Source organism: Girardinichthys multiradiatus, chromosome 2 (genome assembly GCF_021462225.1).
Source record: "Girardinichthys multiradiatus isolate DD_20200921_A chromosome 2, DD_fGirMul_XY1, whole genome shotgun sequence".
Taxonomy (NCBI): Eukaryota; Metazoa; Chordata; class Actinopteri; order Cyprinodontiformes; family Goodeidae; genus Girardinichthys; species Girardinichthys multiradiatus.
In genome coordinates, this window is record NC_061795.1 from 13354477 (window position 1) to 13367941 (window position 13465).

A 13465-nucleotide genomic window follows, 5' to 3' on the forward strand; every position below is an offset into this window, starting at 1 on the left:
TAATGTTCTTCATGTTATGAAGAATCCGTCTTTCCACAATGATCTCCAGAGGTTCCAGAGGAGTCCTCAGAACAGAGCCAGCCTTCTTTATCACCTTGTTGAGCTTTTTTAAGTCCCTGGCTCTGATGCTGCTTCCCTAGCAGATGATGGCAGAAGAGATCACACTCTCCACAACAGACTTATAGAAGATATGCAGCATCTTGCTGCAAACACCAAAGGACCTAAGCTTCCTCAAGAAGTACAGTCTGCTCTGTCCCTTCTTGTAGATGCCTTCACAGTTGCATCTCCACTCTAGTCTGTTGTCTAGGTGAACACCGAGGTATTTATACTCCTCCACCACCTCCACTTCTTCTCCAATGATGGAAATAGTTTTTGACTTATTCCTGTTTCTCTTAAAATCTACAATCATCTCCTTTGTTTTAGTCACATTCAAAATGAGATTGTTTCCGCACCATGCCACAAAGCGGTCCACCACCTTCCTGTACTCAGCTTCTTGTCCATCTCTGACCCACCCCACGACTGCAGAATCATCCAAGTATTTCTGCAGATGACAGGAGTCTGTCTTGTACTGGAAGTCTGAGGTGTACAGAGTGAAAAGGAATGGTGAGAGTACAGTCCCCTGTGGTGCTCCTGTGCTGCTGACTACCTGGTTAGACTCATAACCCTTCAGTCTCACAAACTGTGGTCTGTTTGTCAGGTAGTCTTTGATCCAGGAGATTGTTGAGGCCTCCATCTGAGTCTTCTGGAGTTTCTGACAAAGCAAATCAGGTTGGATTGTATTAAATGCACTGGAGAAATCAAAGAACATGATCCTCACAGATTCCTCACAGATCCTCACAGATTTCCTGGGGGCATTCAAGATGAATTATCTTGAATGCCTCCAGGAAAGAAAGAAAAAAAACCTGGGCATGTGCATTTAACTGCAGTTCCTCTTTGCCTTTTAGGCAAATATTACTCCGCGCTTAAAATTTCTGCCTCTTGAGCATTCCAAAGAGGTTTCAACTTACCTCTACTCAGTCCACCGGCTACTTATTTTCAAGGCCACTAAGTTCCTTTTATAATGTTTTTTATATATATATATCAAAAGAGCTGTTTCTCTGCGAGGAGGCTTAATTCTTGGAGAGAAATCAGATTAACTTCAAGCACTCTATCATTTAGGACTATTCCTGTCTTGGAACCACAACTTTAGCCGGGACATAAACATTACTTCAGACTGCCAGGTCGCCAATTCCAACTTTTTATTTTAATTGACAGCCTCCTTGCGCGTGCAAGCACACGTCGGCACACTAAGGTAAACCAGATATCTTGTTTAATTTGAAAGGGATACATTGGTTTTCGTTCACTTGAATTAATAACAAGAGCGGAGGACCTATGAACAGCCGTATTTCTAATGTGTAACAGAAGAGACAGATGATCTTACCCCTTCTGGTTCAATGGGCCCGTTTCAGCAGTTCATGTCCCTCTGCCTGGACCAACCACTTTTCCCTTCTCCCTCAGCAAGAAATGCCATACCACGTTGGGTGCCAATAATGTAGGAGAAGAAAGTTTACTACTTTAAAAATGATGAAAAGACCCCTGGTTTCCTCTCAAGAGCCGACGCAGGGGACCTTTTTAACCCTAACCCTATATGTGGAACATGTAGGTTCTCTGATGAGTCCACCTTTACTGTTTTCCCCACATCCGAGAGAGTTACGGTGTGGAGAAGCATGTCCAGAGTGAAGCATGGTGTTGGATCAGTGATGGTTTGGGCTGCCATATCATGGCATTCCCTTGGCCCAATACTTGTGCTAGATGGGCGAGTCACTGCTAAGGACTACCGAACCATTCTTGAGGACCATGTGCATCCAATGGTTCAAACATTGTATCCTGAAGGCGGTGCCGTGTATCGGATGACAATGCACCAATACACACAGCAAGACTGGTGAAAGATTGGTTTTATGAACATGAAAGTGAAGTTGAACATCTCCCATGGCCTGCACAGTCACCAGATCTAAATATTATTGAGCCACTTTGGGGTGTTTTGGAGGAGTGAGTCAGGAAACGTTTTTCTCCACCAGTATCACGTAGTGACCTGGCCACTATCCTGCAAGAAGAATGGCTTAAAATCCCTGTGACCACTGTGCAGGACTTGTATATGTCATTCCCAAGACAAATTGATGCTGTATTGGCCGCAAAAGGAGGCCCTACACCATACTAATGAATTATTGTGGTCTAAAACTAGGTGTTTCAGTTTCATTGTCCAACCCCTGTATATACAACAGTCATATCATTGTTGTGTATGTGAGACATTTTGACCAATCAGATGTACCCTTTCACTTACACATATATTGACAATCACAACATTGATTCTCAACACACCTTTTGCACAGAACAAAGAATTCACAGAATTCATCTTATAATGGCAAAAACAATAACAACACTTTTAATCTAACAAACAAAGCTTTATGCTTCCACAGAACTATATCATATAGGACTATTCCTGTCTTGGTACCACAACAAAGCCGGGGGTGCGCATTACTCATTTTAAGATTGCCTTTAGCCAATTCCATCTTTATGTTTTTTGGCAGTCTTCCTGCATGCAGGAAACTGTGAGAAGAGAGCAAAAGAGAGAGAGACCGAAGTCTCTATCTACACCCTCAGTCAAGGGTCCGGGCAGCCGAAATTCTTTCAACAAGAAAAGTCACAAGAACTCACCTCCTCTTGTTGTGGGCCCCGAACCACAGCCTGCCAAGGCTCTGCTCTTCGGAGGGGGTGACCGCAAACCTCTCCCTGTAGATTGAATCACGTCGGGGTCACCAATTTGTAGGAGAAGGCAGTCTTATCACTGAGCTAAAATAATTAACACAGAACTCAGAAAATCTCTCTCAAGCAGTCTTCACGGGGGGGGGACTTTATTTTTTCACAGCGCACAAAACATCATAAAAAATTCCAGAAGAGTCCCTGTATTTCAGTCCTTAAAGGGCGGTTTTTATACAGATACAAAGCATTGGTGTGTATTGGGGTCCTCTTGACCAATTGGAATCATCATACTCATTTACATAAAACTTTTTGGCATCTACAACATTGCTTCACAGTTGGAGTTCCGGGAATCCAACTTCAGCCCAACATCTGGAAAATATGATTGGCCCTAACATTGTCATTATTTTGGTCAACTCCTCATTCCTGAGCTAAACTGCCTGCTGAATTGATGTCACACTGACCTGGCTGGACTGCAATAACACAAGCCCATTAATTATTCCTCAAGCCAATAACTTTTCCCTAGTGGTATGTGTTATCAGAAGCCTTGCATGTTTACTCAGAGTGAACAATTCTTCACAGAATTCATCTTGTAATGGTAAAAACAATAATAACACTTTTAATCTAATCAAACAAAGCTTTAAGCTTCCACAAGAGCCTTCAGACACCAAACAATCCACCGATTGCAACAGTGAAAACAGGAAGTGACGAATACGCCTTACCACTATCACCCAGCCATACATGGGATACAAGTTTCTTACCTAGACTAAAGAGAAACAGAAATGGACTGTTGCTCATTGGTCCAAAGTCCTGCTTTCAGATGAAAGTTAGGTTTGCATTTCTTTTGGAAATCAAGATTCCAGCACCTGCAGAAAGAGTGGAGAGGAACAGAATTCACGTTGCTTGAAGTCCAGTGCGATGTTTCCACAGTCAGTGAGGATTTGGGGCACCATGTTGTCTCCTGGTGTTGGTCCACTGTGTTTTCTGTAATCCACAGGTCCAACCAACCTACCAGCGGGTTGAGCTGTGAGCGGCAGGCTCACCGACCGACTGAAGGTTCACATAAGAATGCTGTGAAAAGGTATTCAACCTAAATATTCAAAACACTAAACCATTTTTAATATCAGACAACGATAAACTAGGTAAAAAAAAAAAAAAAAAACACATTCAAATTTGGATTTTAATGATTTAAAAAAAGAGCAATCACAACTTACACAAAAAGTAATCCCCCTATGGTAAATCCTTCACTAACTGAGTAGTTGATTATTCATCTCAGCTTTTAGTCAAGCACTCTGCTGCTTATTGCCTTCAATGTTCAGTATGGCCCTGCAAATTTACTTTGTTGACTCTGTGGGCATTTTTAAAATCCCATTCAAAACTGCTTTGCTCTACTAGGCCTTTCTTGTGCCTTATGATGTTTTTATCATTATGAATGACCTAAGTGTGATTTATGTTGTACAGCGCTTTAATATCAGACAAAGATAAACTGAGTAAAAAAAAAAAAAAAACAAATTAAAAATGTGATTTTAATGATTAAAAAAAGCACTCACAACGTACACAAAAAGTAATCCCCCTATGGTAAATCCTTTACTGAGTAGTTAAAAAAGACCAAAATTGAGGTTTTGCAGTGGTCTAATCATAATTAAACACTGATCCAAAATTCATCCACAGCGATGTAAAATACTCATTGCCTGTTATCACAAAGGCTTGATGGCAGTTGTTGCCAGCTCAAGGCACTTTACAACAGTTAAAAAATCAGTTTAACCAAATCATCCCAAATTGATTGCAGTCATCAAACAATCCAGACTCATTCAGTTTATTATTCAAAATAATTGAAAGGTTTTCTATCTAAGGGAAACCAGCAGATTTTATTGACTTGCAGCATTCACTCCCCCTGGATGAACAATTACCTTTTCACATAAGGTCAGTTGATTTGGATAGCTTTTTCCCTTGATAAACAAAATCATCATTTGAAAATCACTTACTAGGGATATCTTTCTCTAACATTAACATTTTCTTGATGTGAAACATTTAAGTGCAACAAAAAAGAAAGAACAGAAGAAATCTGTAGAGGGTAATGTATATTTTCATGGTACTACATGTGAAACACATTAATAAAGGGATCAGGTAGCAGAAAGATTTAGGAAATAAACACAAAGTAGATTTTTGTTGGTTTTACAAGTTTTCTTTTAATTAAAGGGTGTCTATATTTTGACATTTAATTGGTTTTGACTTGGTATGAAAAGACTTTAGGGCACAATGATGTTCTAGCAATATTTAAATGAAATTATAAGCTGTCAGTCAATCACAGTTCTGTGGTGTTACAGATGACCAAAATGGGAACAACAAAACAAAATTGTTAAAAAGGTGGAAGGTCTTTGCTGGTGTTTCTGGCTCCTCTAACCTTTGCAGGTTCCACAAGGCTCAGTTGTAGGCCCATTTTTATTTTAGTTTTACATTCTGACATCGCTGGCATTAGTCTTTTTGATATCTCATATCAGATCTGTACATATGATACTTCATTGAATTTATATTTTAAACTGCACCAGCTGGATAGGCTGTCCACCCTCGTCCTATGTTTATCTCTCATCAGTGACTGACTCTTCAGCAATTCTCTGGTTTTAAACAAAAATAAGACGGAGCCCTTGATAATACCTTATTGTCACCATTCTGAAATAAACCAGAGAGTTGCATGTTTTTGCACAGAAACCAAATCCAATCTAAAAAATTTTGGAGTTATATTTGGCTCCTCATTAGGCTTTGACTCAAACATCAGTTTTATTTCTCATTCCAGTTTCTTTCATTTAAGAAAGATTTCCAAAATACGAGACATGGTTTCCCGTGCAGATCTAATCAACATTATTAATGCATTTGTGTCATCGCATTTAGTCTACTCTTATGCCCTTTTTGCCAGTCTCAACAGATCATCAATTTCACACCTGCATGCTATTCACAATACAGCAGCCAGACTTCTTATTATATCTGATAAACATTATCATCTAGACCCTGTCTTATACTTTCTACACTGGTTCTCAGTGGGTTTTAGAATTTATAATACTTGTTCTCACCTACAGGGCACTAAATAGCCAGGCTCCTGATTATTCATCTCAGCTTTTAATCAAGCACTCTGCTGCTTATAGCCTTCAATGTTCAGTTTGGCCCAGCAGATTTACTATGTTGACCCTGTGGACATTTTTGTTTTGTGTAAAATCTTTCTTGTGCCTTATGATGCTTGTTTTTATCACTATAAATAAAGTGTGATTTATGTTGTACAGCGCTTTGTGATTTTGAGTCTGCAAAAGGTGCTTTATAAATTAATTTTACTTACTTAATTATTTACTGAGGGGATTTAGATTTTTGCATGTGGATCCTTAAAAGAAAATAGAGAAAATGAAAAGTTCACCCATCTGACAGAACACTTGAATTTTAGACAAAAAGCTGAGTTTTTCAGGATCAAAGATCAGACTAGAGGCTTCCATGGTAGAAAAGCATGTCTGACCATATACAATACCAGTTTCAAAACAGGAGCCAGAACACAAATCTCCAGATGTTCAGAAGAGGCAGTTTCATAAACTGCCAGACAAACTGTTTTTGCCGGATGATCGGTCAGTCCATTCTGAAGGACTGGCAATCTCAATAGGGTCCATTTGAGGAAAGACCACAAAACACAACCTCTGGCCCACAGATGTAGCCCGTGCTGAAGGAAAAACAGGTAACAGATTGCTATGTTAGCTGCAATAGCGAGAGCAATGATTAAAATGTTTTAGTTTTTAGAAACTCACCAATAAAATTGAAGATACACTCTGGTTTTTCTTTCCAGTGGACACCAAGATAATAGACAGGTACACCAGTAAGTATTATTACCAAACCAACACCACAAACGACTGGCTCTGAGTACAGGCTAAATCCCAGCAGCAATGCCCAGAACATCAGGTAGGACACAGGAACAAGCAGGTTTACCTGAAGGAGATGATACAACTTGTTGAATGTCTACAATTAGTAACAAAAGATGGTGACTAGGGCCCAACTTATTTTTGAGAAAAAGATTAGGTAAGAATTGGTAACAATTGTCATTGTATGCATCCTTGTGTCGAAGGGTCTATACAAATGAGCAGACAAGTCATTTAATAATTTGTTGGCTGTTAGATTCATGTGACATGAGTCAAGGTTCGCTTCAATCAATGCATGCTTCTTACTCTCAGAATGAACTGATTGTTTACAGTTGTTTTCTGCTAACTAGCTTTTATTAAACAGAACAAAACACAGTACAGTTTCAGGTAAAGTGGACTACTGACCCTCCAGCTGATTAGGAAATATTTGGAGCTCCATGTCTGCTCATTCTTTAATGCTCCAGACAATTGCTGTGGCTTCCAATGAGTGATTCCTTGATTAGAGACTAGTTCAACAAACAAGATTGTGTTGTTTGCCTGCAATATTGAGTAAAATGTTCACTCTAAAAGTCCTGTTAACAGTCAGGGTGAATGCCTGGATGCAGCCCAGACTTCTGGAATTACAGGATATTCTGTAGCTGCAGCAATGAAGGCAACACCTGTTGATTCCATTGCTGCAAGGTTGCTTCCAGAAAGTGCACAGGCTTAAGATAATACAAAGTAGTGCATAAAAGTAAAGTATAAGCAAAACAGTGCATGGGTTTTAAAAATATTTTAGAAATAAGAATCAACATTAGATTTCCTTGCAGCTCTTTCTGATCCTTTTTCCCTCTAAGAGCTTTTTCGGGTTGGTGAGGGTCCATCAAATACCAATGTTTGATGTGCGGGCAGCACTCAGTGCTCTTGATGACAGTGAATGTTTTGGGAGCGACTTCATTCAGCACAAAGACAAGTTACAATGGTCTTTTATTAATTAAGGTTTCTGTTATATCTGATCTATAAAAAAGAAAATGGTTGTGGGCAGGTGACCACAGTTCTGCCTTGCTATCAGGCCACTGTGTAACATTGCCACATGGAGATAACCTTGTGGTGCATCTCATAAATTAGATTACTTATTTTTAAAAATCTCCAAAATTAAATAATAAATTTTATAATATTCAAATACCATCACAGCCTTATTAAACACTTCTTAAAAAACATACCTGACTATTTTATATTGTTTTATATTGGGCTAATTAAACAATCTGACTTAACTTCATTCACTTCTATATTGGTCACATTTTAAAATGTTTTAACAGTTTTAACACAGTTTTGATTAACTGTTAAAGCAAATATGGCTTATTTGTAGGACTGTTCAACTGCAGCACCTTTGAATTGTTATTTTTTTATTAATACCAAGCTCTAACTGACTATCCAGTGAGCTTGGACAGCAACTCCAGAGCGGTTAGGTTCAAACAAACATTTTGGGCAGTAAGTCTACACTCATGCTGCCCCTCCACCCATGAACTGTATTGGTGCTGCTTTCTTTGCTTTGTTTCATATTGATACAAGTCATACAGTTAAACCCAAAGTTATTCATACTCCTGGCAGATTTTGATTTAAAGGTCTTTAATTGTGTCAAGATAGGAAATGACACAGGCATCTCGCTAAAGAATAAAGCAATGTAGAAGGGGTGTCACGGTTTCTTTTCACGTTTTTACTGGTATTTTTGACGATTATTTTTTTGCCATGAGCACCAGTCAGGAGAAACATGTTTGTAACATTAATATAGAATTTTGAACCTAGCAAGTGGTATGAATGATTATGATTTTAATTTTACATTCACAACCCCTTCTTACTCTTACAGTTCAGTCATTACAGGTTTGTGACCACTTCCTGAGGTGGATCAGAGGTGTAAAATTGACTAGGCTAAAATGTTTGTGAGGAAGAGACTTACACCAACTTGTTCAGTTTGTTGATTGTACCTTAATAGGCCGATATAAGTTAGGTTTCTTCCAGCGGTAGAACAGCAGACCTGCGATGGTGACACCATATGACAAATAGTTGATAAAGGAGACGTAGTTGATCAGGTTGTGTGTTTCCCCGATGCATAGTATAATAATAGTGGCAGCACACTGTAAAAAACAGCAAGACATGATGATTTCATGAGGAGTAATTTACTTATTCTGACTGAAAGCACCTTTCAACAGACTGAAAGTTGTATTCATTTTCATGACAATACACAAAAGATGATTTCATTTAAAATATGATGAATTAGCGGATGAACAGAAATTATTTAACACAAAAGAGCATATAGATGGAAAACCTTAATGAAAAATATTATTTGTGAGGCACATTGTTGGCACACATTCGCAAAGTGGCGAAACAATCACTGAAAACATTTCTGGTGAAGTCTAATATGCCTCTGAAATCACTCCGAAGAAATACTGGCTCACTTAGGAGTCCATTCAAAGTAGAATGTGTTTTAAATTAGACTCATGTGTAGAGCACTATTTTAAATCATGATTGTATAATAAATATCGGCTGCACACTGGTGCAGTTGGTAGCACTGCTGCCTAGCAGTAAGAAGGTCCTGGGTTCCACTCCCGGCCAGTGGTCTTTCTGCATGGAGTTTGCATGTTCTCCGATATCTGGTCTATAGGCCTTATTAGACAGTGAGATATACTAGATTAAGTATAATCTATAACAAAATAATAAATAGATGAGATCAAACTGAAAGATGGGTTTAACAATAAAAGTCAATGAACGACTCTGCAGTATACTGTTTATGACCCATGAGCACTTTGCTGTCTTTCTTCTTTACCGTAAAAAATTGATAAAGAACCGAAATGGCAAAAACAGGCAACTTAAATATTAAGTGTAGTAGCAAAATAAAGATACCTTGTGCATACATGAGTGAATCTGAGTGACAGTATTATATTTGAACCAGAAAAAAAAAAATCCTTAGCAGAGTCGGAACCAGGAGGATTTATCAAATATCTTGTCTATATGTTGCCAAGTAGTTTGTCCACATGTTCCACAAACTTTCAAGCGTAACTTGATCAAGCCTAGGAATGAATGTTTGCTTCTTAATTTCATAAATATTGTTTACCTTTTGTCAACAGTCTCCTTATGATTGCTTTCTTACTAGCTAATAGTAGAATATTATATATATATTTATGTGCATACCCCTTCACAGTGTCCGGTCTTAACCCCAAATATAAAGCTTCAAACCCTAAGGGAAAGACCACTTTCATAATTTCTTCTAAGGCAACTTTAATTTCTTTCCGGTATTTAGAGATTGCTGGGAAATCCCAAAACAGGTGAAAATGAACTGTTTTTTTGTTGCCGCCGGATCCTCAGTAGGATTTGTGTCCCCTTAATGAAATCTTTTGAGCTGGGACTCTAAAAAACCAAATTATATTTTTCCATCCAAACTTTTTCCTAGTTGGAGGTGATGTACTTATGAAGTTATTCTCCTTCTCCAATTTTTCTTTTACATATACAGTGACTATCCATTTGAGCCCCTGCAACGTCTTCTATATCTTTGATATGTTCCCATGACCGGGGTCTGAGTAAAAATATCTTCACTAGACCTAAATGTGTATGTTGCCGATCTTCTTGTAAAGATTATGATTTATATTTATGAAAAATTATAATAAAATTTCATAATTCGGAAAAATACTTTCTTAACCAAAAATCATTACTTACAAATAGAAATCAGAGATGCCCTCTGGTGTTGTGATTATAGGCTCTAAGCCCTTAATAATTACAATTAGTAAATTATCATTAATAATTGATAATTATTAACCAAAACCACGCTAAACGCCAATGTTTAATCAACCGCTTCACCGAGGGTGGGGGAACTTTGACCTTATTTTGACAGATAAATCCCTCTTGCACCTAATTAACAAGCACTATTCTACACAAAGGGGATAAAAATGACTATCTAACAATAATAATAAAAGAAAATATATGCACATTGAGTGTCTATGAAGATAAAACCAGCAATTTTATGGACAAAATGTGGGTCAACTTGGAAAGAGAAGCCCTCCTGGTGTGCTGATGTCTCGATTTTCGGTGATCGGCTGTTAGATGGGGGGTGCGTACTTAGCCCTTAGCAGCTGACAGTCCCAAATCTCAAACAAAGGGTCATAAAACTCTGAGGTGGAAACTTACTTAGTGGAAAAACTCCAATAATAAAACTGGGACAAAGAAGCGGTCAAGCCACGAGGCCCAGAGCGCTGCTGCTTTAATAGAAAAACTTTACAAGTCCAAAGTCTAATGATTTCGTTCACACTGAACGCGGATTCTGCGAATATTTTGCGTCATTTGTGTGCTTTTGCTCGCTTGACATTCCGCATGAACTCCGCGTTGCCAAATGGCAACAAGCGGCAACGCTTTCCTGCGTCATCAAATAGGAGGACCTTCCATCTGCTGCTAGCTGGTTTCAACTGAACATGGCGGATATGGATTTCACGGACCTAATTACGGTGTTTTACCTGTGGAGAACCGAAAAACACTGCCGACGTCCCTGGGTTCACGAGAATCTTCAGGGACGGGAACAGTTCGGAGAGTACCACCACTTACTCCAGGAGCTGCGTCTGGATGATGGTCAATTTCAGCGGTACTTCCGTCTATCCAGGACCCAGTTCGAAGATCAGCTGTCCCTCGTTGGGAGACGAATTGGCCTCCAGGAAACCAACTACCGGCGCTGTATCCCCGCTGCCGAACGCCTGTCCATCTGTCTTCGGTGAGTAAATAAATCTCAGTTCAATAAAAAAAACTGCAGATTTTTAATGTCCACATCTCCTAAATATAAGATATTTGTGCCTAAACATGGACGAGGACCGCCAAAATACACCGGGCAAGAGCTGATATCAGAATCAGAATCAGCTTTATTGCCAAGTTTGTAAATACAAACAAGGACTCCGCTGCTGGGCTGAATCACCATCGCTCAGGGCAGCGTGCTGCCCAACATCCAGGCGGTGCTGCTGCCCAAGAAGACCGAGAAGGCCGCCAAGGCCAAGTAGAGCTGCCTGATCCCCGCTTCAACCAAACACACAGCATAATATAGCTTGGTAGCCATAAATACTGATGTATTTTAGAAAACGGCTGATCGGCGACCTAGAAATCAGGCTTGCTGACATATACATCTGAAAATTAAATACTGATGAATATAATATAATTTCCTACATGAACAGTACTTTTCCTTGAGCAACTGAACAACCTTCATGCTGAAAAGAGGGCTATAGTTTTTAGTTCGCCACTATATTTAATACATCATATAATGGCATACACTCTCCAACTTAAATGAATTGCTTCAGTTGGTACCAAGTAATTGAATTGAGTTTACCCAACTTAATTTATCCTCAGTGCTAAATTCAAAACTTCATATTTTCATGTTCAACATTGAAACTTATTATTTCCATTGTTTTGTATAAAAACTTATATTATACATATGTGTCGTCATGAAGAAACCTTACAAACTAGTAAATGTTTTTCAGCTTTGTTATTAGTTCTATCAAACTCTTTCTGTAGAGAAAACTGTTCTATAAATTCTGATTGAGATATTTTTTATTTTTTCTATTTACTTTTAGATACCTTGCCACAGGGGACTCCTATAGGACAATTGCCAACAGGTTTTGTGTGGGAGTCTCCACTGTCTGCAGCATTGTTCCTCAGGTGGTGGCTGCCATCTGGGACTCCCTGGTGGAGGAGTTCATGGCGGTGCCCTACACCAAAGACTGGAGGTCCATCGCTGAGGACTTTCTGCACCGGTGGAACTTCCCTATGTGCTGTGGCGCTGTGGACGGCAAGCAAGTCCAGATGACTGCACTCCCCAACTCCAGATCGCAATTCTTTAACTACCAGGGGGATTTCTCAATTGTCCTCCTGGCAGCTGTGGATGCGGGATATCTGTTCCGTGTCATCGATGTTGGGGGGTATGGTAGGACCAGTGACGCCGGCATTCTGGCCAACTCTGCCTTGGGTCAGGCTCTGCGGGCTGGCACACTCCATCCGCCCCCTGACCAGCACCTGCCTGGAGCTGAGCAAAGAGGTCCCCAGCCCCATGTCTTGGTGGCTGACGAGGCATTACCCCTGAGGAGGAACATGATGCAGCCCTTCCCCGGACGCAGCCGTCCCTCGAGGAGCGGGTTTTTAATTACCGCCTCTCCCGGGCCCGCCTAGTGGTGGGGGAGTCTTTCGGCATCCTGACCTCACAGTGGAGGTGGTATCGCCGTGTCGTTGAGGTACGCACTGAAGTTGTGGAGCTGTGTGTGAAGGCAACATGTGTGCTTCACAACTTCATGCGTGCTTCAGCGGGTGATGAGCCACGTGCTGTGAGGGGTCCAGCAGCTGCACAGCTGCCACTGCATGATTTGGGTTGAGTAGCTGCCAACAACTCCTCAACAGAGGCAAGGCGGGTCAGGAATACCCTCAAAGAATGGAGGGAGCAGTACCATGGCAGCCCACAGCATGATTGAACAGTCCTTTTCAGGACTAAATTAAAATGGCTTTTTTCAAAGCCACCCACAAACCTTAAGAGCAAACCTTGCTTCATCCTATGTGTACATGAAGGTTTCTGTATATGTGATGTTTGCAGATTTTTTCCCCTTTTTTCTCTGCAGGCAATTATGGCTCAGTAGGAAGAATAGTCGTCTTGCAATCAGAAGGTCGTGGGTTTGATTCCAGCTTCCTCCTGCCATATGTTGATGTATATATATACACACACATAAAATATATTTTATTGATATAGTTATCATTTCTGTCATGGTTTTATGGATAGATTTGACCCACATGCAGAAAGCAATCAGGAGACCAAATGATGCTTACAAAGGTTTATTTTACAGGGAACA

General features: G+C 39.9%; 1 protein-coding gene across 2 annotated transcripts in view; it reads right to left on the reverse strand.

Annotated features, from left to right (window-relative positions):
* Positions 1 to 2835: 2835 nt before the first annotated feature.
* The window catches only part of slc7a10b (solute carrier family 7 member 10b), a 121570-nt gene continuing 110940 nt past the window's right edge, over positions 2836 to 13465 (reverse strand). Inside the window, exons 9-11 of one of the 2 annotated variants that reach the window (XM_047384787.1) lie at positions 8591 to 8740; positions 6519 to 6696; positions 4805 to 6433 (exon numbers count right to left, since the gene is read on the reverse strand). In XM_047384787.1, coding sequence (XP_047240743.1) covers positions 6303 to 6433; positions 6519 to 6696; positions 8591 to 8740 — 459 coding nt within the window. In that variant the 3' untranslated portion in view covers positions 4805 to 6302. Of the gene's footprint in view, positions 3603 to 4804; positions 6434 to 6518; positions 6697 to 8590; positions 8741 to 13465 lie in introns of those variants that run through there. The other variant, XM_047384806.1, reaches the window with a different exon arrangement.